Consider the following 23245-nt stretch of genomic DNA (forward strand, 5'->3'; position numbering starts at 1 on the left):
CCGGGCTCGGCAGGGAGACGACGGCGCCGCCGCCATATTGAGGGACCGCGGGCGAGGAGGAGCAGAGGGGCCGCGCCGCCGGACACCGCCGCCTGCCAGATCACTGTATAATCACACCCAGACACACGCACCTACTTTCACAGTTCTCACCAGCAAAGATGAGCGACATTGACGAGGCCGCCTACGAGGGGAGGGTGAGTGGAGCGAACCGGGGAAATACATACACTGTAACCGAGGGGCTGGAGTTCAGTGCCTGCGTTTCTGAGACAAAATGGAGAGAGGCTGGTGAGGCGAGGCACGGCCGGCCGGCTGGGCTGGTGAGGCGAGGCGAGGCACGGCCGGCCGGGCTGGCGGGCGGGCAGCTCCCGAGTGAGGCCGCAGGCTCAGGCGGGCGAGGCCTGGGCGGTGGGGGAGGGGCGGCGCGGCCTGGAACGGGGCCGGGGAGTGGGGCTGGGGAACGGGGCCGGCGGCCGGGAGCGGCCCGTGGGCGAGAAAAGGTAAGCGGCGGCGGCGGAGTCGGTCACTCTGAGGGGTCCCGCAACCTCTGTCTTTTGTCTGCGCCGATCCCTCGGCCCATTCTCGCCGGCGCTCTGCCAGTGGAGATTAGGCCTCTCCAATCCGGCCGGCCGCTTCTGTCCGCCCCCCTCTTCCCCACCACCGGCCGTTTCACCGCCCAACCGGTTCCGAAAGAGGCGAACGGGCCGCCCGCCACCAGCCCACCCCGGGTACCCCGCCGGTGGCTGGGATCCGTGCTCTTCCCTGACATGTAGCGGTGAGCGCGGCGTGTGTTCACGGAGGGGAAGGAGGAAGCGCGCGTATTTCACGGCGGGTCGAAGACCAGTGCGAGGTCATTGCAAAAGTCCAAGGAAGTACTGATTTTCTAATATCTAAATTAGGCTTAAAGGTGTTGAGAATACTTGATTTTTTTGAGGCACTAATTGTTGCTTACGTTTTCTGTATATCTTAGCTAGTATTATCTTAAACATTCAGTTTCTGCTTCTGATCCCACGATTATTAATGATAAGCTGTTGATAGCAGTAAAAGTGTAAACTACTTTGTAGTGGTGGAAGTAGGGAATGATATAATTTATGTAGCGTAAATTACTACTAGCCTTTACATTCTTATGGTTATATTTCTTGATCTCTGGTGACGTTTAGTGGTATAGTGATTAAATGGAAGACTTTCGGATTATTCATTTTTACCGCACAGTGGAAATATGCCTCCGAACTAAAAAGAAATCTTAAACACTTACATTTTTAGTTACCCCCCTAGTGGTTGGTCTTCGTTCTTTTTTAAGGCTTAGTTATGCATCTAGATTCCCATTGTTTTAGTTTAATTATTGGAGATTGCTTCTGTGGAGACTGGGTGTAGTGTACTGTATTTTGTTTGACAGTTTCAAAGTATTACTTTTTTTGTTTCTGAAAGAAAATGCATCTTTTTCTCAATCCTACATTTTGTGCCATAAGCCTTTTTTTACTTCCCATTTGATAGATTTTTTTCCCTTGGGAGTGCTAATGCCGAAATATATTTCTGCTGGAATTTTTCTCCTGAATTCAGGATAATCTAGCCTGGCACAGTATCCTTATTGGTGTCCATCTGAGTTTCAGTACATGAATTACCACTACTTTGATGCAACAGCAGGTGGGATCCAAAGGTGAGGTATTTTTTCAGAGTAGGAAAGTAGAAGTCTGAGGCAAATGTTTCAAAGTAGGTGAGAGCCTTCAAAGAATTTATTGTTCAGGCTTGTTGCCCTTGGTTATTAAGTTCTGCTGGTGGTCTAACCCAAGCTAGAAGTTGTAAAGTTATGTGGAGTGCACTTTGAAAGTTTTTAATGTATAATTCAAAAGAGTGAGACAGATTAAAATATATCTAAAGTAGGGTAAAACAGAAATTGGAGCTTGTTTAAATTATAAATATTGATATACTGTTTGATTGGGAGGGCACCAAATTACATGTATTTTATCACAGAATTCAGTGGGGGGTGTACTTTTGTGTTCAAATTTGTATTTTAGATTCATTTAACATTAAAGGCTTCAAGGATTGTTCTAATTAATAGTCAGCTCTCAGGTACATGTTGAGATTACACCTCTGATGTTGTTAAAGTCATTCTTTTTAAGATAAAAATAATATGAAGTGATGGGAAATTAAGTTCATTTTAAGTTTACTCTCATTGGGGTAAGTCTTTGAGAGTGCAGGATTGTTTTCCCATTTCTTCAATGTCATTTGAAGTGAAAATGTTTTTTTAATTGTAACAGCACATTTAAGTATATTTCATATTTTTCAGCTAGAAATAGGTAGGCAGGAGTCCAGTCAGGCTCATTCTGAATTTTGACTGTACAGCAGTCCAGGGACTGTAGATTGTAGGTGGTGTTTAATGCAGAAACTAAAGTTTTTAAACTTAAGCTATTAAAAATAATTTGAGCTTTATTGATCAATGTTTCTAATTTCTGATTAATTCAGTTGCATTGTTATTTGCAGAGTGCACTTGTCCTGCTTCACAAGAGCAAATTTAAACATAATTAACCAAGTCATGTAGTGATTTTAGAGCAGATGACTAAAATTTAGTATAAGAGGAATGGGAACAGAAGACTAGTTTTGGGGTGGTTGGTACTTTCACAGCTCAAGTCCTGGGTGGATGAAAGCATGGCCACAAGTAGTGGGGCCACTTTAAATTTGAGATGGGTGTGAGGTAAGAATTAGATGAGTGCAGATTTTCTAATATATCCAGAGGTGTGAGAGAGAGTCATGATCCTGGCAATTTGGAAACGATGAGATTTTAAAATTCGGGCGATCCATAATTTGGTGTAATTGTACAATGATGTGTAATGGGATAGTGGTTGAACAGAACTTATGATTTAGGATCTTGACTGCAGAGTTGTTAAATTAACTCTATAGAAAGAATGTCAGTAGCCAGTAACGTTAGAATTTTTGAGTTTGATGCTGAAGACAGTATCCATGAAGCCTTGGGCAGCAAATGAGCTGAGGCAAGCAGTATGAACTGCTGTGTTCAATAGTTTGAATGTTGGTTTTGGATAGTTGTCAGGAAGAAGGATGGTCTCCGTGGTATGCGAACGAGGTTTGTGGTAAGAACAGAGGGTATTGTATTTCTTCTCAATTTCTGATGGTCCAGTGCTGGACAAGAAATCCCACAATTTTGAGACAGTGGAAGATTAAGAAAGATGGTGTTGAGGACAACCTGGTTGACACACATGCATACGTGAATTCTCCATCCCTATCCCTGCAAATGAAATCTGATCAAGAGTATTGGGTCACAAATCAGTGAAATTGCCACTTCTACCTCGGTTAATGTAGATCTGTCCGTTTTTGGCTAAGTAGAAGCAAAGAAGAGGTGGCTTAGGATACTCTCATGAGTATCAGTTAGTAATTTTGGATTATTTGCTGTTCCGCTGAATATTTCCAACTAATGTAGGAAAAAGTGCTATTTATCCTTCTGAGTGCTGGAAAATCAATAGAGGGGTACAGCCATTGATTTTGGTTGCACTCGCAAAATGAAAGGGATAAATCAATTTATATTTGAGTTTATCTGTAATAATTCCCTAGATGTCAGTCATTGATGGATGTACATCAATACCTCCTTTCAAAAGGTACTTAAATTCTGGGGAAATTCTTTCAGCATGTATAGGGAATGCCTGAAATGAGGTGGTGAGAGTGGTTGGCAACTTTATTTTTCTCACATGGCGAGCCATTGCTTCAAAACTTAACCAGTACCAAGGGTGACAACATAGTATCAAGAAATTTGCACATTCAAATTAAAGAGCCCTCTGCTTGTAGAAAGTTAAATCTTAGAAATACTGTTTTTCCACTAGCATGTAGAAAGATTGCATAATTTTTACAACTAGAAATTGATTCCAAGATACAATTTTAGATATGATAAAATGTTAGTATTCATTAGTAATTCTCTACTCAATCAACAGTTGCAATTCAATAACTGATATCTAGCATCTTTGCTTTGGTCAATAATTGAGCAGTTTCAAATGATGAAATAGATGGGTAACTGTATTTGAACATTATTTTGAATTTTACTAAAGGGTTTGATTACTGGGAAGGAAAATGCTTTTTCTATCTTGGTCAGGGACTGACAAGTATACCAAGAATTTGAGTAAGGCTTTTGCAAAAAAAAGTTTCTACAAGGTGAGTAGTGCATTCTTGGTTTTTGTTGTGATTTGTCTTAAGGTTAGTTACTGAAGGAAAATTAGCATTAAAAGGTGTACATACCTGTGCTTTTGAGTTCTTGATGGTTTTGCATAGATATTTTAAAGTTGGTTGTGAAACCATTGTCAATTTTATGATGTGATGTGAAAGTTTCTATTAAGGTGTTGGAGGCATTTTGGTATTTGTTTGTCATCATTTTGCAGTAGTATAATGTTACTGAAATAATAATCCAGAGAATTCAAATCTTTTAAGTGGGAATTTTGGAGCTTCTATTGAGTCTAATGAAATGTGAAAATTTTCTATCAATTCCATGGACAATCTGTTTGTCTGAATGCAGAATGTGTTGAGGTAGACAACAAAGTAGGGCTAATTAGCATGTCCATATGCTGGAGGTCTTCCAGTATCTGCTTGGCCAAAGCTTTCTGACAAGCTAGAAACTGATCAGCAGAGATTTTTAACAGTCCCAGCACAGAAATTGGTAAACCTTGCTGATATCGGCCATTTTATTTTAAGGAAATTATAGCAAATTAGATCAGAGCTCTGTGGCTAGTTAGAGATCCATTGTTACATTGGCATTGAGTGTTCAGCAGAGCAGCTTGGAGAACATGAAAGTGAATTAGAATGGCACTAGACAGACATTAAGGGCTATATAGATTAGAAATGGGTATAAGGTGCCAAATGTCTGCTTGCATGCTTTCCTCTTCTACATCCCTCATCCTCCAAGTTCACACTGCCTCATCACTCTCTTTCAATAATCTCAAGTCACTTCTCCCTGAATCCTTCATCTTTTGTTGTTTACTCATGATGATCCCACGGTCTGACTTCCTGCTGCCCTCAATATTAGTTTTCTTCTGGATTTCTTTGCCTTAAAGGGGGATTAGAAGTGAACAGGAGAAACTAGTGGATTTTTTTCATTTCAAACATATGAGATAATCGATGTAACTTGTTACCTCAATACATTGGGTGAGAATTTGGTGAGGCAGTGCTTACATTAAGGCAGAAGTCTTACTGCAATATTGGTAAATTTATTTGTGGAAATCTTGAGGTTGATATTGATTTGGGTGCATTGTTGGCCCTTCAAGACATTTAGTGCAGAACTTAAGTTAATAAACTATTTTTTAAAATCACTAAATGTTTCTCTTGTCTTGCTGATTGCTATTTTATCAGCTCACCACATCAATGGTGACCAATGGCCCGTCTATATTAATCCCACCTTCCAACAGCTGGCCCATAGCCTTCTGTGCCAAGGCAATTCAAGTACTTGTCTCAACACTTCTCAAACAATTCTCTCAGGCAGTGTATTCCAGGTCCCTGCCACATTCTGGGTGAAATGGTTCCCCTCCATTCCCCAGAATAATCACATCAAAATTCCAAGGGTTTTAAAGCATTTTTGTTATTGTGGTTCTACTTCAATCTGTATGTATTTCCAATATTTATTTACTCTTGTAAAATGTTTAAAGTTAATTTGTAAAGAGCTTTTTTTGATGTTCAGCTATTTTGGTGACATCAGAGAACACAATCAAGCTTTGAGGATTGTTTTTTAATCATTTCACTGTCAACCTCAAGATCCAGGAACTAAATTGCATTTGCAGACAAATAATTACCACAAATTACTGAAGGCTAAAGAAAAATATTCTACCAATCCACCTGATTTAGTACCGAATAAGTAATTAGCTATGTGGCATATGCTCAGGCTTTTAATTCAGATATTACTTGAAGAAAATGATTAGATTTCAATTTGGGCCGGGGTGGTGGGGTGTGGTGCCATGTGGAAAACAACCTTAGTTATTTTTTTAAAATCATGAAATAGGTAGAGGCTGCCAAATCTGAATACATAATTTTTAAATTTAGGGTAATTTGGCTAAATTCTTTTGCATTAAAATTTGAAATTTGCAGAAGGGAATGGTAAGTAAAAATAAATCATGGTAATCTAGTAGCTAGATTGTGCCATGTGTTTTTATGCTTTGTATTTTCTTTTATAAAATGCAACATAAGTGGTAAGATTTTTCCTCTTAAAGTGCTGCCATTTTGTTTTAAGGGGCAGTGTGACCAATAGAAAGGCAAATAACACTGGTTGAGAATTGCAGTTTTGATATATTCTAGATTAACGTGAACGTTATGATGGCTCATATTTTGAGTTTCCAACTGATGCAAAGAGCTTGTAATGTCAGGCTGTTGCTTTGAACATTTTGAGTAGCTTCATAGTCCTGAGCTCTTGCATCAATAACTTGAAATGGGCAGATATCAATGTATAGATGTGATACCATGTTGTTTAGCTGAGACTTAAGTGATTGATATTATTTTGGGTTTAAATCAAATGACGTGAAAACTTTGACAAATTTTATTTCTTAACTAAGATTCTGGGGTTTTGACGTAGAAATTCTGTCCTACTTAGGAATAAAAGTCAAAACAAAGCACATTTGACTGATCAAATTCTGTCCATAGCGCTTATTTGATGGTATAAATGATCTGCATTGCTGTTATTTCTGACAACACACATAATTAAGGTAGTGTAATGGAAGTTTTAGCCTGACTGTATACTAAATAGTCCCTGGTACTGTATGTAGATGCAAAAGCTAGAGAGAAAGAAGAATTCTGTCATGCTGCTTAATATAAATAAAAAACAAAGCTTGACATATTAATTGGTATGTTCTTCAACTCTGAATTTTATCTTTAATAGTAGCAATAACCCTTGACGTAGTTAGTAATGTTCAACAAAGCAATTTTAATAATGATGTACAGGAGATAAATCTAACCTATTGTCTGACCTATTTAAACAGGTTTTAGGAAACAGATTTTTCCTGCCTCTATTTCAGATTTTGCAAGTTATTATTTTGAGGAATTCGTGATGGGGGAATTGGAATTTAACTAATTCATCTCAAGTTGCAAGGCTAGACTGAATTTTAGAAATGTACATGTGACTGAGGGATGGAAATGTATTGCAAGTTAGCTTGAACTAAACTTTGTCTTGCAGTGGTGTATTTATTTAAACAGCTATTTTAACCTTTTGATAAGGGAAATAGAATTGTTTGCTAATTAAGGGTTGAAGAATTGTTACCATGTTCTTGGGCAATTTAAATTTATTGCAACCTTGCATTTTCAGGACAAATATTCATAGTGTTGATTGGTATTAATTGATACCCAGAATGCTTTGAATTATATCTTCATTTTTCTGTCCAAGATGCATGTACCATTATGCAGTTTAGATTTTTTTGGCAGACCTTTTGCCTGTTGGATTAGGGAAGAGGGAAAGAACTACAAACTCGAGGCAGTTTCTTGATTTAATCAAATACTCCTTATTGTAACAAATAATTTTTAAAAGTTTAACACAAATCAAGGAGTGCATATTTATTGAAGAAATTTTATGAAAGGACTTTTTAAATTAAAAGTGATGGAATTATTACACCTGCTGGTGTTTAGTTAGAAAGATGATAGGCTATAGTACAAATCCAGCAGATTGTAATCCCATGCTTCATCCTACTGAATGTTCTTTTTCCATTAAGGTTAATATTGAAGAAATGGAAGAGTATTTTCCAAGAATGTGGAAGAATAATCAAGATAACAGAAGGCTAATCACAAGTATTGCAGATCAGAAAAATTTGAGAATCAGAAAAAAATTGAATTGGAAATGAACAGAAGATTGGTCAGATAGAAGAGCTTGCTTTTATAAGGCATTAATGAATTGTTTGAATTGGGAAGAATACACGGAGTATGAAAACTCTGAAAATGAAGAAATGAAGAAAATAGAAAGCAAGAGTGAACTAAAATTAAAAGAATCTGGAAAATTAAGAATCTGGAAAATTAAAAGAATCTGGAAGATTGAATGTGTCCTAGGTTAAGTAAAGTATGGTTTATGTTCACGTGTCTGTATGCTCAAGTTTTAGCATAAAATGCATGATTATTTACGAAAGTTTCATAGAATGTTGGTGATTAGGTATATTTGTAGGGAATGTGTATTCTTTAGGAATGTGCAGTACTTACTATGGGTTGAAGTCTTCTGTGCTTTATCAGGGGCCAAAATGACAGTAGTGAAGGATACCTTTTTTGTCCCTCTGCTACTACCTGCGACAATAACTGAATTATGATGCTCGCTATAAGGTTTAACAGTTTCATAATAGGTGTTATACAATAAATAACTTTGTTCTGTCATACCAGGAGTCCCGTTCACCATCAAAATCTCCAAGTGGAAGTGCTGGCCGTGCAAAATCAGAAAGTCGCTCTGCATCTCGCAGTCCATCAAGAGCCTCAAAGCGTTCAGAATCCCGCTCACGATCAAGGTCCAAGTCTAGGCAAGTATTTAGCAGGTGTAAGTGATTGATATAATCTGTCCTTCAAGGAAAAAGTGCTTTAATGTACATATGAATAGTGCTGTAAATCTTGCTGATTGTCACATGAATAGTAATGACCAGTACGTTCTTTTTCTTATTATTACTAACTGAAGTATTCTCATGTCTACTTCCTACTCCTAATTGTGTTTGTCACGTTTGACAGCTTCATTCTGTTGAGCTATTTCCAGATGACGTGCGTTAGTCTCCCTGATTTTACAATCTGCCTGTTTTTATGTGGTTTGTTTTCCAGTCATTATTTAGTCCATTCCTTGAATTGATTAGGCCACTCATTAGCTATTAGAGAAATACTTAGTGACTGGCTAGATGTCATAGCCATATTGAAAGTTTGGGATGGTTATGTATAAACACAGAATGTAGTGCTCAAGTTTGCTTTAATCAGTTTCTCTTACCGGCCAATGTGTAGATGGGTCTTTTTTTTCCTAATGGCTCTGCTCGAAACAGTGCTTCATAATTTCACCAAAAATTGATTTTATTACTTTTACGTTCCCATCAAATTGATGTGGAGTCCTCTTTACAAATAATTGATCTTTATAATTGGTAATCAGTCAAATATGTAAGGAAAATGTATTTTATCAGATAATACACATCTTATGAATCCATGATTATTTGAGAAATGAAGTTTGTATGGTTTACTGTTTGTAAAGCACGGCAAAATGCAAGGGCACTGTTCTTGAAACAAGTATCAATAATGCAAAATGAGAACAGAAAACATTGGAGTTACTCAGGTTCGGTAGCATCAATGAAGAGATACATTAACGCTTTTTGGTCAGTGATCTTCAGAACTGAGAAAATGTGGGAAACCTGCAGAGATGGAGGGAGGAAAGAACAAAGGGAACATTTGTGATAAGGTGGAGACCACAAGAAGATAGAAGGAACGCAGATTGGTGTCTGAGAGGGTGCTGAAGATTTGTAATTGGCAGGAGCAGGTGTAAGGAGGAGGGGTGGGGGGTGCTACCTGGAAAAAAAGCAGTTCCTAGAATTCTGAAGTAAAAGAGAATGATTTTCTTTGCACAGCGTAGAATTGACCAGGGATTGTAAAGCTAAAATTGCAGATGCTGGAACTTGGAAATGAAAGTAAGAAATACTGGAATGTATGCCAGGCAGAATGCAAACTGGGAAGGTTGGTTATCTGAAATTATTGAATTTGATGTGAGCATGCCTAACTGAAGCATGCCTAAATGGAAGATGATGTGTAACAGGCCAAAACTCAAGTCCATGAGATGAAAAATTAGTGACTGGCAAATGAAAGCTCTGGGTTGCCCTTGCAGACTGAATTGAGTGTTCAACTAAGCAATCACTCAATCTGTGTAAAGTTTCTCCAGTGCTTAGGTGACCACATTGTAAATAATGAATGCAGTACACTAAATTAAGTGAAACGGAAGTGAATTGTTGCTTCACTTGGAAATAATGTTTGGGTCCCTGGATGATGGCAAGAGAAAAGGTAAAAAGGAAGGTGTTGCACCTCTAATAGTGATTGAATAAGGAAGTGCCATGAGAAGGAGTGGGTATTGGTCTAGATTGAAGTCTAAAACATGAAATCACAGATAGAACAGTCCCTTAAAAATGCTGGGAGCATAAGATGGGTCTGCAGTGGCATCTCCTTGAAGGTGGTGAAAATTAGGTGATCTGTTGAATTTAGTAGCTGGTGCTGTGGGAGGGAAGGATGCAAAAGGTGGGAGAGGGTAGGAATGCAGGAAATGGAACGGGCGCAGTTGCGAGCCCTGTTAATTGGGATGAGGAGGCACAGTTGAGGAAAAGGGAAGTTATTTGACATTGTTGTAAACTCATAAACAGAACGCATACCATGGAGCTGAAGAATTAATATGGTCTTTACTGAAAGTAGGGTGAGTGTCTAAGGGCTTGTAGTAGATATTAATCCTGAACTTATCCCCTGAGATGGAGATAAAAAGAATAATACAGTTATCAATGCAAGTTATTTTATGAAGCAGAGCAGAAAATAAAGAAACATGGATGGTCTTCACCTAGCATCCCTTCTGAAGTAACATCACTGTACCTTGCTGTTCTTATTAATTTCATGTTTTCTGCATCTGATTTCATATTGTGGTAGAACTAGGGCGATGCATTTTTCAAATATCTATCAGAAGATGCAGGGGCCTAGGGGCGCACACTACTGGGCTCAGGGACAGTTTCTATTCTGCTGTTATAAGTTTATTGAACAGTCCCCTAGTACAATAAGATGGAGTCTTGACCTCACAGTCTACCTCGTTATGAACCTGCACCTTAGTGTCTATCTGCACTGCACTCTCTCTATAACCGTAACACTTTATTCTTCCGGTTATTGTTTTCTATTGTACATTTCAATGCACTGTTGCAATGAAATGATCTGTATAGTTAGCAAGCAAAACAACATTTTTCACTACTTTGGTGCATGTGACAATAAATCAATTTACCAAGAGTTGTCTGAACTGAGGGGGTTGGAAAGATTTACTATTTCTGTAGTTACAGAAATTTAGGGTAGGTGGCTTGAATTCCAGATTGAATGCTTTGCTTCAAATTTTGTTTTCAGTCAAAATAAAGTTAATAAACTCAATTTTTAATAAGTTAGCTAAGGTAATTACTTTCCTCTGAACATATGGTTGGCAAGATTGCTGCTGCTCTGTTAGGTGCTTCTGGGTGGTGATTGTCTGCGGCAGCATTGCCTGACAGTTTTAGTCGATCATTGCATTAATTAGGCAAATGTTCAATATCTGTATTGTACAAGTTATTTTTGCATGCTTTAATAACTTTGATCTATTTATGCTAAAGGCACTACACAAGATTACACTTTATGCTTACTTTTTGAAAAAAAAATATGTATTATTGATTTGCAGATACTCACCCCACATCAACTTTTTAAAATTCTATTGTTGTAGAATAGAATGCAGGAAGTTAATCCATGACTGTTGCCCATACGGTTGTGGCACGCAGATTCAGCCCAGTACTGAATACCTGGATACCTTCACTTGAGTTTTTTGCTGGAATTTGGCATTGATACATTTATTGACTTTATTAAACTTTCATTAATAAAGTTAGCATGAATTTTCATTAAGACTTTAGTAGTTTAGTCATTTAAATATGTGTTGTCTATTAAGATATTAGCTGAAGTATGAACATAACAAATGATTTTCAAATCTTTTTACCAGATCTCACTCGCGGAGACATTCACACCGACGATATTCACGCTCAAGGTCACGATCCCATTCACATCGAAGGCGATCCCGCAGCAGATCTTACACGCCTGAGTATCGATCACGGAGAAGGAGCCGTAGTCATTCGCCAATGTCTAGCAGAAGGCGTCATGCAGGAAGTAGAGTAGGTTACTGTACTGATGTACAAGTAATCGCATTGACAAGGGGTGAATGATGCATTCCCTCAGCAGTACATTGGTTTTGTATGGTTGACATTTCTTTTACAGGGGAGTGAAAGAATACCTGGCACTAATGCCACCTGTTGAGATGTTTTAATGAAGCAAATACTTTTTGAATACTGGTGTGATCAGCTGAAGTGTGCTTTTTGTTTTTTTCTTGAGCAGTGGTTTCAGTTTGGAACTCTATGCTAGCTCTTGTGACTTTAGTGATGATTCACACGAGTGAGTGGTCATTTGAGCAAGAAATTGTGTGCATCTGTAGAATATTAAATTTAGATAATTTTGTCAGGATTTATAAAGTTCTGAGACTTCAGCATTAATGCTGTGAAATCTAGTATTGAATAGTGAGTTATTACTTATGCCTTTTTTTCTTGCACTGGGTTTTTGGGAAAATTTGGACTGCTGGCTTGGCTACTGTTGACATTGTCTTCACAACCCACTGGTTTTAGATTTTTATTTTGTGAGCTGTTTGAGAATCTGACCCTCCAGCCACAGTTGTGAAGAGTTTTGTCAGTCTTGTCTGAGTTGATGGGCAGTATGCCACCTGATAGTGGAGCACTCCACCTTTATGGGAGGGGGAAAACTCATCCCGTCCATCTTGTCCTACAGACGGGCCATGTGTCGGCGAAACACGGAGGAGCATTGATAGTAGATGTGGAGAAGTCCGCTGCCAGGACTGCCCCGTCATCCCAGATGAAGGATGATTCCTGGAGGCGAGCAGCATATGGGAAGAAAGAAGGCAAACTCGGTTCTCAAAACGTAAATTAAAAACTTACTTTCAAACAAATTGAATGTTTCCAGATAACTAATGGATGTGTTGTGCATTCAGTCTCTTTATAGCAACATGTTTGATTGAAATGTTGGACCTTTTGCTATTCTAACAACAAATTTCACACACAAACAAATGTCAGAAAGTTGTAGGTTAATGATCGGTTTGCTTTGTGTCCCTGTTCTGTTGTTCTCCTTGCACAAACTTAATCATGGGAGCATCTTTTGGCTTGAAGATCTCAGCCAGAGTTGAAGAATGAGTTTGTGGGGTGCTGAGTGACGTAGTGTCCTCTTAAGCCATTTAAAAATAAGTAAGCCTATAAACCAATCATTGCTGTTAAGGCTGTGAACTAAAACAGGAGACATGTATAATTACTCTTTCTCTTGTCTACAGTGCTACTACTGCAGTTGACCATATAATTTTCTTTCCTTCAACCATTTATAAATAACAATTGTTCCTGACTAATTGTGGTTAAATGCCAACCAAACTGTTGCTAAATTCTACATTCTTCATTTACCTGGCACAGTCACTAACTCCATCACTGCAAATTGACTTCCCACTTTACACTCACCCATTTCTCTCATCTTTCTCTTTGCCCCAAGCATTATACAGTTAAGTGATTTGTAGTGTTTTATAGGATGTAATAATAGGACATGTTATAACATTTTCTCAGCTTGGGATAGAGCTGGAGTTGCATTTTTTTTAAGTGTGTACTTTTTTGTGAACTTGCTCCAGTTTGCAAACTGATCTGGAGAAAATCAAAGTGGACAATGAATTATTGAACACCATAGTACAGGAAAATGTTATTGTCTGCTAATTTGAACATGAAGTGAGGTCATCTAGATAGCTGAGTGCTGCAGAAGGTCATTTATGCAACAACGGAGAAAATCTGTTCAGTTATTTGATATCCACATTAATGTTTTAAAAAATCGTAATTAGCGTTGTAGACATTTTGTGACAGCACTCTTCCAGATGTCATAATGTTATTTAAATATTTGGTGTACTAGTGCAACTGCCTGTCCAAAACTTAAGGTGCTACACTTAGAGATATAAATACGTGGGAACTTGATGTGGTTTGGAACTCGTGAAAGAAGCTTTAAAGAATTTTAACTTGTAACATTGGGACTTGGTTCCAGATTAGAAGTGTTACGGGCAATTGTTGGGTCATTTGGAGAAAATGTGCAAGAATCTGAAGTCCAAGTTGAACTTGATTGGAAGGTTCAATGTATGTTTGCGTTGAAGATTGGTAGAAGGAAGAGTGAAATGTGAGTTCTTTAATGAATGAGTACTTGGAAGGTATTGAATGCCCCTGAGATTTTGGTAAAGTGAAGACTCTTTGGTACATATGGTTTACCTCATGTCTCTATACATGTGAGTGGTTCTAATGTCTTCAATTCCTGGTCAAAACTGCATAGATGGTTACATGTTTTTCAATAGAAATATTTGAGGTTAAAATGCTGTAAGTACTAATGTATTTAATTATCTCCAATGAAAGATCATGCTGTAATAAAGCCCATCTTCACCATAATATAGTTAGTCAGGCCTGATAGTTGGTTTCTTGGAAAATTATTTAGAATACTATATAAATTCTTTAAATCTGTAGTAACTTGACAAAGTCTAATGACTTAAGTGAGTTATCAGAATATAAACTTTGTTGTGCACTTCCTTCAATGTACCGGCAGTGACAACATTACTGCCTTTAAAGGATAAAATATGTAATTGATATTATGTTGGTAAGCTGTGTTGTGTTTGTATATTTGGGTAGGTTGATTAGATGGTATTAATACATCTTGAGGCTAAGGTACTGCTTAAAGTTGGTCTGTTTTACTGCTATTGCCTCCTGGCTGTCAGTATTGCAAATTGAAATCCTATAGGTTATTGTCTTCTGATGTATAAAATTATAGCTGCACATCAGGGGACATTAACCATTTGTGTAGCCTTGTCTCAAATGTAGAGTGGTGTCATGGAGTCTAGCTGCTCTCAATTCTAGTATGCAGTAGCTGCTTGTTCTATCTTTAGACTAATTTATTCTTGTGATTTTTGTTTTAGCATCTGGTGAAAGCCAACAATTAATATTATGTAATTGTAATTAAGTTATTGTTTTTCACTTGTTTTCAGGTTTTAAATTTATCCTTAAAAGCTGGTCTGATAAGATGATTACCAAATACTGGGGCTCTGGGTGTTGCTTCAGTGTTTACCCAAGCCTCTGTTTAGGCTTGGCTTTTATAAAGCGGTTCTAATTAAAATAGTTTTGGTACAGCTGAGTGGCTTGCTAGGCCATTCCAGAGAGCAGTTGCTTTTAGGTCTGATCACGTAAGCCAAACCAGGTAAGGATTGCCAGTTTCTCTCACTAAATCTTCATTGCTGCGTTAGTTTCATAGTCATGGCTGATATTAGAACCATTACCAGAAGAACCTGTAAACTCTGCAAAATTAATTTGGTTTCCTTGACATATGGAGTTATTAGACTATATCTATGACGTCAATAGACCAGAGCTGGAAGACTGCCTTTCTTTGAAATCGGAGATTTTGAGAAAAAGTGGATGGTTTCCTGAATTATCTTTGAAGGGCTAAAATGTACTATCTCGATGTACGGTGCCAAAAACATTTGAGAGCTGTTTCTTGGAAAATGGAAATTGCTGTTTGTGCTACAGCTTTTACTACTTTAAGCAGAAAATGCCTTAAAGCAATGTTTGGTCCTGTGACCTTGTTTTACTTGGGCTACAGGCTCACTGATTACTTCCATCCTTAGAAAATCGTTGACTTCAAAAATAGTTCCCATGATGTTTTTTTTAACGTATTTCTAATATTGATTTTGCAGGCTAATCCAGATCCAAACACTTGCCTCGGTGTTTTTGGCCTTAGTTTGTACACAACTGAGCGGGATCTTCGTGAAGTGTTTTCTCGCTATGGACCATTGGCAGGTGTCAATGTCGTCTATGATCAGCGGACTGGCCGTTCAAGAGGATTTGCATTTGTTTATTTTGAAAGACTAGAGGATGCTAAAGAGGTAATCTGGGGGCATTAATGGTCACTTATATTGAGGTTGTAGATGAGTGCTTGCTTTATTTGCATATTGTTACCTCTAAAATTTTAGCACGTTGATAATAAAGTTGCATTGTGAGTTCTGTACAATTACATTTATGAATCGACTATTACTGTAGATCATCATTACTTCAAAATGCATCAGCTATCCCTTGATCATTGATTCTGAATACTGGAATTTGTTACTCAGCAGCATAAATTTTTTAAAAAAACCTCTATTACCTTTTGAGGCAGTCAGATGTGGGTGTTAAATGCTAGCCCTGCCAGCAACACCTACATCCCATGTGTGAATAAATTATAGATGCACCATAGAAAGCATCCTATCCAGATGCATCACACCTTGGTGTGGCAACTGTTCTGCCCAAGACTGCAAGAAATTGCAGAGTGTTGTAGATGCTGTTCAGTCCATCACAAAAACCAGTCCCCCTCCGTGGACTCTGTCTACACTTGCTGCCTCAGAAAAGCAGCCAGCATAATCAAAGACCCCTCCCATCCCAGACATTATCAGAAGATACAAAAGCTTGAAAATGTGCACGACCAGGCTGAAGGACAGCTTCTATCCAGCTTCTCTAAGACTCTTGAACAGACGTCCTGTATGTTAAAGATGAACTTGACTTCACAATCTATCTCGTTATGGCCCTTGCACCTTATTGTCTACCTGCATTGCACATTCTCTGTAACACTATATTCTGTATTCTGTTACTGCTTTTCCCTTGTACTATCCAATGTACTGACGTATTGAAATTATTTATGGATGGCATGCAAAACTGTTTTTCTACTGTATCTTAGTGCATGTGACAATATTCTAATTCCAATATTTATTCAGTGGGATACTAAGGCAGCTTTACTATAATTCAAATACATGATAAGTTTGATTTTGGTGTCATCTGTCTGCAGGCAATGGAACGTGCTAATGGGATGGAATTGGATGGTAGGCGAATTCGTGTAGATTATTCTATCACAAAGAGGCCCCACACTCCTACTCCTGGAATCTATATGGGAAGACCAACTCAGTAAGGAAAATAAACTTGGATGCTTTTAAAACTCTTGTTTTATTGTGGATTTTTTGTAATTACGAATCTACTCCTATTCCCTGTTAGCAGCAGTGGAGGTGGTGGTGGTGGAGGCCGTCGCCGGGATTCGTACTATGACCGAGGTTATGATAAATACGATCGATATGATGATCGGGACTATGATTATCGGTACAGGTAAAGTATTCTATAATTGTGCAGCTAAAGCTCTTTGTCTAAATCATGTTGCCAAGACTTCATTGACTTATTGAACTTAAAAGGCCACAATGATACTAAAACAGCTGCACCTCCCAATTTCATCTACAATAATAGGAACATTAATTCTGTAAGCTCTCCGTCAGACTTCCCACTTTGTGTGTTTTCTCTCCTTGCGTATTGGGCCTGATCTGTTGGGTGGGTTTCAGGAGCAGACCTGGCCTGCACTTTGCAGCTTTTCCTTCTCCCTCTCCCTCTGGCCTTGCCCTATCAAATGTATTATTTTATCAAATCCATCCCTTCCCTGCCCTTTTTAACTTAAATTTATTTTCCCAGTTCTGATGAAGGATTTGACCTGAAATATTAACCGTGTTTCTTTCTGCAAATGCTGCCTGACCTGCTGTGCTTACATTATTTTGAAAAGTTACCTGGGGATAGATGTATTATTTGTAGGCTTGAAAGCAAAAAGTTGTATAATTTTTAAATGGTTTCAACCTTGAAGCACAATAACTGTTTCAAGTTGCGCATAATACAGCGGGTGCGTTCCTTTCTCTGCTCCTTACTGCTGAGCATGCATGCACATGATACCACGCATGTGGGCAGGCATGGTGGTGTAGTGGTTGGCGTAATGCTATTACGGCGCCAGCGACCCAAGTTCAATTCCAGCCACTAACTGTAAGGAGTTTGTATGTTCACCCCATGTCTGCATGGGTTTCCTCCCACATTTCAAAGACGTACAAGTTAGAACCTTGTGGGCATGCTATGTTGGCACAGGAAGTGTGGCGTACACGTGACTAATAAAGTCACGTTATGTACACATGACTAATAAAAATCATCTTATGTCCTGCTCCACCCTTATATCAGCTTGCCTGCAGCTAGACATGTTCTTTTACCTCCAGCCTCAACTTTTCCAGTAGGTCCTGTCCAGCCTTTCTCATCCTCTGTAGACGTGGGTTCAAATGCCATTCCTTCTTAAAAAATGTAGCAACTTCTCTCTGGCCTGTTATTTTGCTGCCACTGAATACAATTTGTGTTCTTGCAATACATTGTGAAAGCTCGCAGTTATTGTTCTAGAGGTAAATACAGTAACTTAACTATTTGTACATTTTTTTTAATTCCGTGGGGTATCCTTTAGCTGGGATATGGGCAGGTAGTTAGGTAGTCATGCTAGATGTGAATAGGAGTTTAATGCTAAGTTTCTGCATGGAATCTACAATGGGCGACTGCCAAAATGAAAATCTAAGGTAATTTGGCCTTATTTAATTATTTCATTACAGTAGACGGCGATCTCCGTCACCTTATTACAGCAGGGGATATCGATCGCGCTCAAGGTCTCGTTCCTATTCACCACGTAAGTACTATAATTGAGTTATTTGTATTACAGGTGCCTAAGCAAACTTAATTGAAACTCAAGCATGGAAAGCTTGATTGAATGATAATGGCCTCTCTACCTTTGATCTGTCATTCATTAGGATCACAGCTGTGCTCCACCCCCTGGTTCTCGGGTATGAACATCTTCATATCCACTACAATTGGGCAGCCCATTATTCTGAAACCATGCTTCTCATTCCAGGTGTCCCAATGAGGAGAAATGTACCCTCAGAATCTTGGACTGCATTCTCCTGAACTCCATGTATATATCCCAGCTCAACCTTTTCTCATAAGATGACCACTTTATTATTGAATGAACCCAGCAAACCTTCTCCAAACTCTCTCTGATGCAAATGTATCCCTCCTTAAATAATGGTATTAAAAACTGTACCAGTGCCCTTCACCAGCACCCTACCCTGTTTTAGCAAGAATTTCTATTTCAACACTTCTTTCCCTTTTCAATAAATGCCAATGTTTTTTATCCTGTCCTAGTTTCTAGGTATACTTGCATGCTAATGTTCCATCTTTCGAGTACAAGAACATGTGTAGATCCCTGTAAGGCAGCATTCTGTAGTCTCTCCATTTAAATAGTATTATGCTTTTCTGTTCTTCCTACCAAAATGAATAATACAAATCCCAATATTATGCATTTGGCAAGTTTTTACTTCATCATTGGACATACCTGTGTCGTCTTCCAGATTCTTTGTTCTCCGGATCTTGCTTTCATACTGTATTTATCATCAGCAAATTTGTTTAAACTACAGTCATCCAAGTCATTAATATAGATTACAAATGATTGTGGCCCCCACACTGATCCCAGATGTGTCTTACCAACCTGAGTTTGGTCCATGTATCCTAACTCTTTTCTATTAGCCATTTCTCTATCCACACGTACAGAATCATAGAAACATACAGCACAGAGACAGGTCCTTTGGGGCCACCTCATCCATTCCAACAGTGATGCCTATCTACACTAAATCCCATTTGCCTGCATTAGGCTGGTATCCCTCTACACCTTTCCTACTAAAGTACCTTTTAAGTGATGTAATTGTATCTGCTTTCACTACCACCAGATATTCATTGCCCTCTGTGTAGAGAAATTTACCCCTTGGATTTCCTTTTAAACTTCTCCCATCTAACCTTAAACCTGTGTCCTCTAGTTCTAGAAGCCCTTGCACTGGGGGAGAAAATGACCATCTATCTATGCCCCTCGTAATTTTATAAACCTCAGCCTTCTGTTCTGTGCAACATCCTGGTGAATCTATTCTGCATTCTATTGCTGCTACATGCTTACTGTCATGTGACCAGGACTGTACACAGTACTTCATGTGTGGTCTAACCAATGTGGACCTTTCCAGAATCTTAGGAATTTTGAAAGATCATAACCAATGCAACAACTGTGTATATGGTCATCTATTTTAATAGTCAGGGACTTGATTTGCATTGTACCTTTTGTATGGTGATGGCATCACTTTAAGTTCCCTGGGATGCTTTTAATGTCTTCTGTGTAAAGACAAGTACAAAATATTTAAGTCTCTGCCGTTTCCTTACTACCCATTCTTAATTACCTGGATTCAATTGGACTTTCTCCATTTCTTGTAATCTTTTCTCTGCTGGTTTCTCAAATTTTCCTGAGCTTCTAGGCCACAATTAAACATCACAATATTGCACACCTTTTCCTTCAACTCTACCTCTACTCTTAACTACTTTAGAACCACTCATAGAACCTTTTATTTTCTGTGGAAAATGTTTTTTATTGATAATTATGAAGTATCTCAAATACTATTTTCCCCTTGAATCCCATTTTGCCCTGTCCAGTTTAATCAACTGTGATTTCATGAGCTCATTAATTACTCTTGTGTCATTACAAATGAGTGACCAGAAATAGGCTTTCCTTGGTTAGCTCCACAATGTTTATTAGGAAGCTCCCAAATATACTCTAAGCTTATTTTCGTGGCTGCTTTTGTCAATTTGATTTGATTAAAATCTGTGAGAAGATTAAAGGTAGCCACAAGTATTTCAGTATCTTTTTTACAAGCCTGTGGTGCATGATTTATACTCTGTCCTAAAATGAGACTACTCTTAGAAGGCATGTAACTACTACCATTATTGATTTCACCTTGTTTATTTCTTTACCCAAAAAGACTTGATCATCTGAGTTGCAATTATTTCTTGTTACTGTACTGACCTCATCTTTTAAGAGCTACCCTACCTGCCTATTCTTAAGTCTCAAAGCCAGGAATATTCATTTCCCAGCCTTGCAATCACACCATTATAAATGGCTATCAGATTATACTCGTACTATTATCTGTGCCGTCAATTCATTTATCTTGTTATGAATGTTGCATACCTTCTGGAAACGCATAATTTTTTCTCTGCTGTCTACACTTATTGTATACTTTCCGTGCTGTTTTCAGCGCCCATTTCATAGCCCTGTATTGTTACCCTAAACATAGTTAAACTTTAAAATTCCCTTTGCCTGCACCTTTCTTCAGTTTAAAGCCCTTGTCATTCATTCTTTTCCACAACACTGGCCCAAGCCCAATTTAAGTGAAGTCTATCTAACTCTGTTCATCCCTACTACCCTGCTAGAGTTTCAGGAGTTGAAACCAACCTGAGCCATACATACAACTCTAATCTTATTAGCACACTTTGCCAATTTGGAATGTGCTATGATGGTAAAATTACCTTCTGGCCTTTTTCTGACTCTGTGAAATTAAGACCTTATCTTCTTATTCTCCCTCAGCAGACCACATCAGTACCAATGACATAGCATAACAGTTACATCTTTCCCCTTAACCCTGACATGCATACAGTACAGTCTTCATGACTTGCACATGTGAAGAATACAGTCAGTTTGTTCATCCATCCCCAGCTCTCAAGTGCTCAGGCTTCAACACTATGTTCTGGATCCATATAACTGCCTCAATTGTAGTCACACTCCTATCACTGTACATTTTATCTAAAGGGTGTGACTGTCTTCTGGATCATAGCTTCCAGGTAACTTTCTCATTCCCTGATGCATTATAACATCCAAAGTTTTTAAACTCCAGTTCACCAGCTTTGAGCTGAAGTTTTGATCTGCAAACACTTCATATGTGTCTGTTGAAGGTTTATGGTCTCCAGCAGATGTCACATGCAACAGGCGTGATGCATCACCTCCCCTACCAATCATTTCATTTAATTACTAATTAATACTTGGGCTGTTTGTAATTTAATTTACAGTAGTTAATCATGGTACCCATTTCAATTCAAATTTTACACTGCAGTATAATTTAGAGCAGACCCTTTCAAGATGAGGGTGGGATTGGGAAGTTAGACCTTCCTGTGATATCAGTCTTGGCTTGTTACTAGTGCTTAAATTTTCCTTCACAAAACAATCTTTATCACTTCACCTGCTCACCACATGGCATGTTTAACAAGAGGAATTAGAACTAGAATCCATCTACTTGCATTAACAAATTTTTACATTAAAAAAAATTCTAAAAACTTGCTAAAATAATTGCCAGGTATCCAGTGCCAGCTAGCTATTAGTTAAACAAGGTACCTCTAATTGTAGGTGCATGCTTATCACTGATTACCACAAAGAAACTTCGTTAAGCTTAAGGTGTGTTTATATTTTTAAAAAAAGGGCTGATATTTTAATATTATAGAAAAGAATTTCCATGTATGGGTGGCACTGCCTCTGCTCCAGTGAACCAGATTTGATCCTGACCTTGGGTGCTGTCTGCATGGAGTTTGCATGTTCTCCCTATGACCATGGGGGTTTCCCTTGGGTCCTCTGGTTTCTTCCCACATAGCAAAAATGTGTTGGTAGGTTAATTGGCAGTTGTAAATTTCCCCAAGTGACAGTTGGAGTGGTGCAGTGGGGAGAGGAGGATTTGATGGGTATGTGAGAGTAGGTTGCAAGGAGGTAGATGGGGGAATTGCACAGGTGGTAATGCCCTGAGAGTTGATGTAGATTTGATGGGCCAAAAGGCCTCTAGTGTTGTAAGTGGTTGTGAGAATTAACAAATTTCACATTCACTACCTGGTAGAACCTGGGTTCCATGCTACTTAATTAACACAAGTACAATAACTATCAACCCTGATGTATAGCCATCAGGTTCATTGTATATATTTGTTTTGCAGGTCGTTACTGACCAGACTCTACCGCTTGCTGGACAACTGTCTAAAGATTTTTAATCAACGTGTTACGGCAACTTTTTTTTTGAGGGTGGGGTGGGGTTAAGATTTTGGTAGTTGTGCATGATAGTTTCTGTGGCTATATAACTGCTTTGGAAAGCCATTCTAAAAGCTACTTGCTTGAACTGATTTATGTAGTTCATAACTTGATGTAAGGACACAACAGGGCTGGAATTTAATGGTAATCTTTTAATTACCAAGTGCAGGTTGTTTTTGAAAATGCAAATGCCAATATTCAATAGTTTTGTCATGGTGTTTGACTTTGTCATGGGATTGTATTTGCTGTTTGAAGCTGTCCTAGAGTTCTGTATTTTTTTTATTGAAAGAAAAACAATGTAATCCTTTAAAAGATCAGTATATGCATTTTACAAAATAACTTGAAAATGTATAAAATGGTGGACTGTTGGAATGTCATTTTTGGAAGATACTTTAAAGAAAAATGATTCAAGTCTTGGATCCTACTGATCTGACTGGGTAATAGTGGAACATTGAATTTCTGCCCTAGATTGAAAATGTGATGTGACAGAACTCTGTAAGTGTCTTCACAGTTGTAAAGGATTATAAGAATTAAATTTTTTTTTTAGTTAATGGTGTATTTCTATATTTTGACCTGCAATATAGTCCCTGCATATTGACCAACTGCTATAATGTATACACTTTACTGAATATTAAAAATGCCTCCTGAATGGGAGGTAGGAAGGATGGTTTATTGTTTGCTTTTGGATAGTCTGATTTTTAACTATTGATAACCTTTCTAGAAA

At 38.3% G+C, this 23245-nt stretch overlaps 1 protein-coding gene across 4 annotated transcripts; it reads left to right on the top strand.

Moving 5' to 3' along the window:
• tra2a (transformer 2 alpha homolog) lies at positions 1–23193 on the top strand. Of its 4 annotated transcripts, none has more exons than XM_052017088.1 (9): positions 1–194; positions 8329–8462; positions 11666–11834; positions 12499–12648; positions 15479–15667; positions 16600–16715; positions 16803–16910; positions 18209–18279; positions 22431–23193. In XM_052017088.1, the coding sequence occupies exons 1-9, from the start codon at positions 159–161 to the stop codon at positions 22439–22441; spliced, it is 984 nt and encodes a 327-aa protein (XP_051873048.1). In that variant the 5' UTR covers positions 1–158; the 3' UTR covers positions 22442–23193. The 4 variants fall into 4 exon arrangements, with proteins under 4 accessions (XP_051873048.1, XP_051873049.1, XP_051873046.1 ...); XM_052017089.1 differs by having other exon boundaries at positions 16806–16910; XM_052017086.1 differs by having other exon boundaries at positions 2–194; positions 18206–18279.
• Positions 23194–23245: the final 52 nt, after the last annotated feature.

Source organism: Pristis pectinata, chromosome 5, assembly GCF_009764475.1.
Source record: "Pristis pectinata isolate sPriPec2 chromosome 5, sPriPec2.1.pri, whole genome shotgun sequence".
Taxonomy (NCBI): domain Eukaryota; kingdom Metazoa; phylum Chordata; class Chondrichthyes; order Rhinopristiformes; family Pristidae; genus Pristis; species Pristis pectinata.

Excerpts from the sequence above, each read along its gene's own strand:
- tra2a (XM_052017086.1), top strand. The coding sequence starts at position 159 with ATGAGCGACATTGACGAGGCCGCCTACGAGGGGAGG. Across the intron at positions 195-8,328 it reads AGGCCGCCTACGAGGGGAGG|GAGTCCCGTTCACCATCAAA; the intron begins GTGAGTGGAGCG and ends CTGTCATACCAG. Across the intron at positions 15,668-16,599 it reads GACTAGAGGATGCTAAAGAG|GCAATGGAACGTGCTAATGG; the intron begins GTAATCTGGGGG and ends ATCTGTCTGCAG.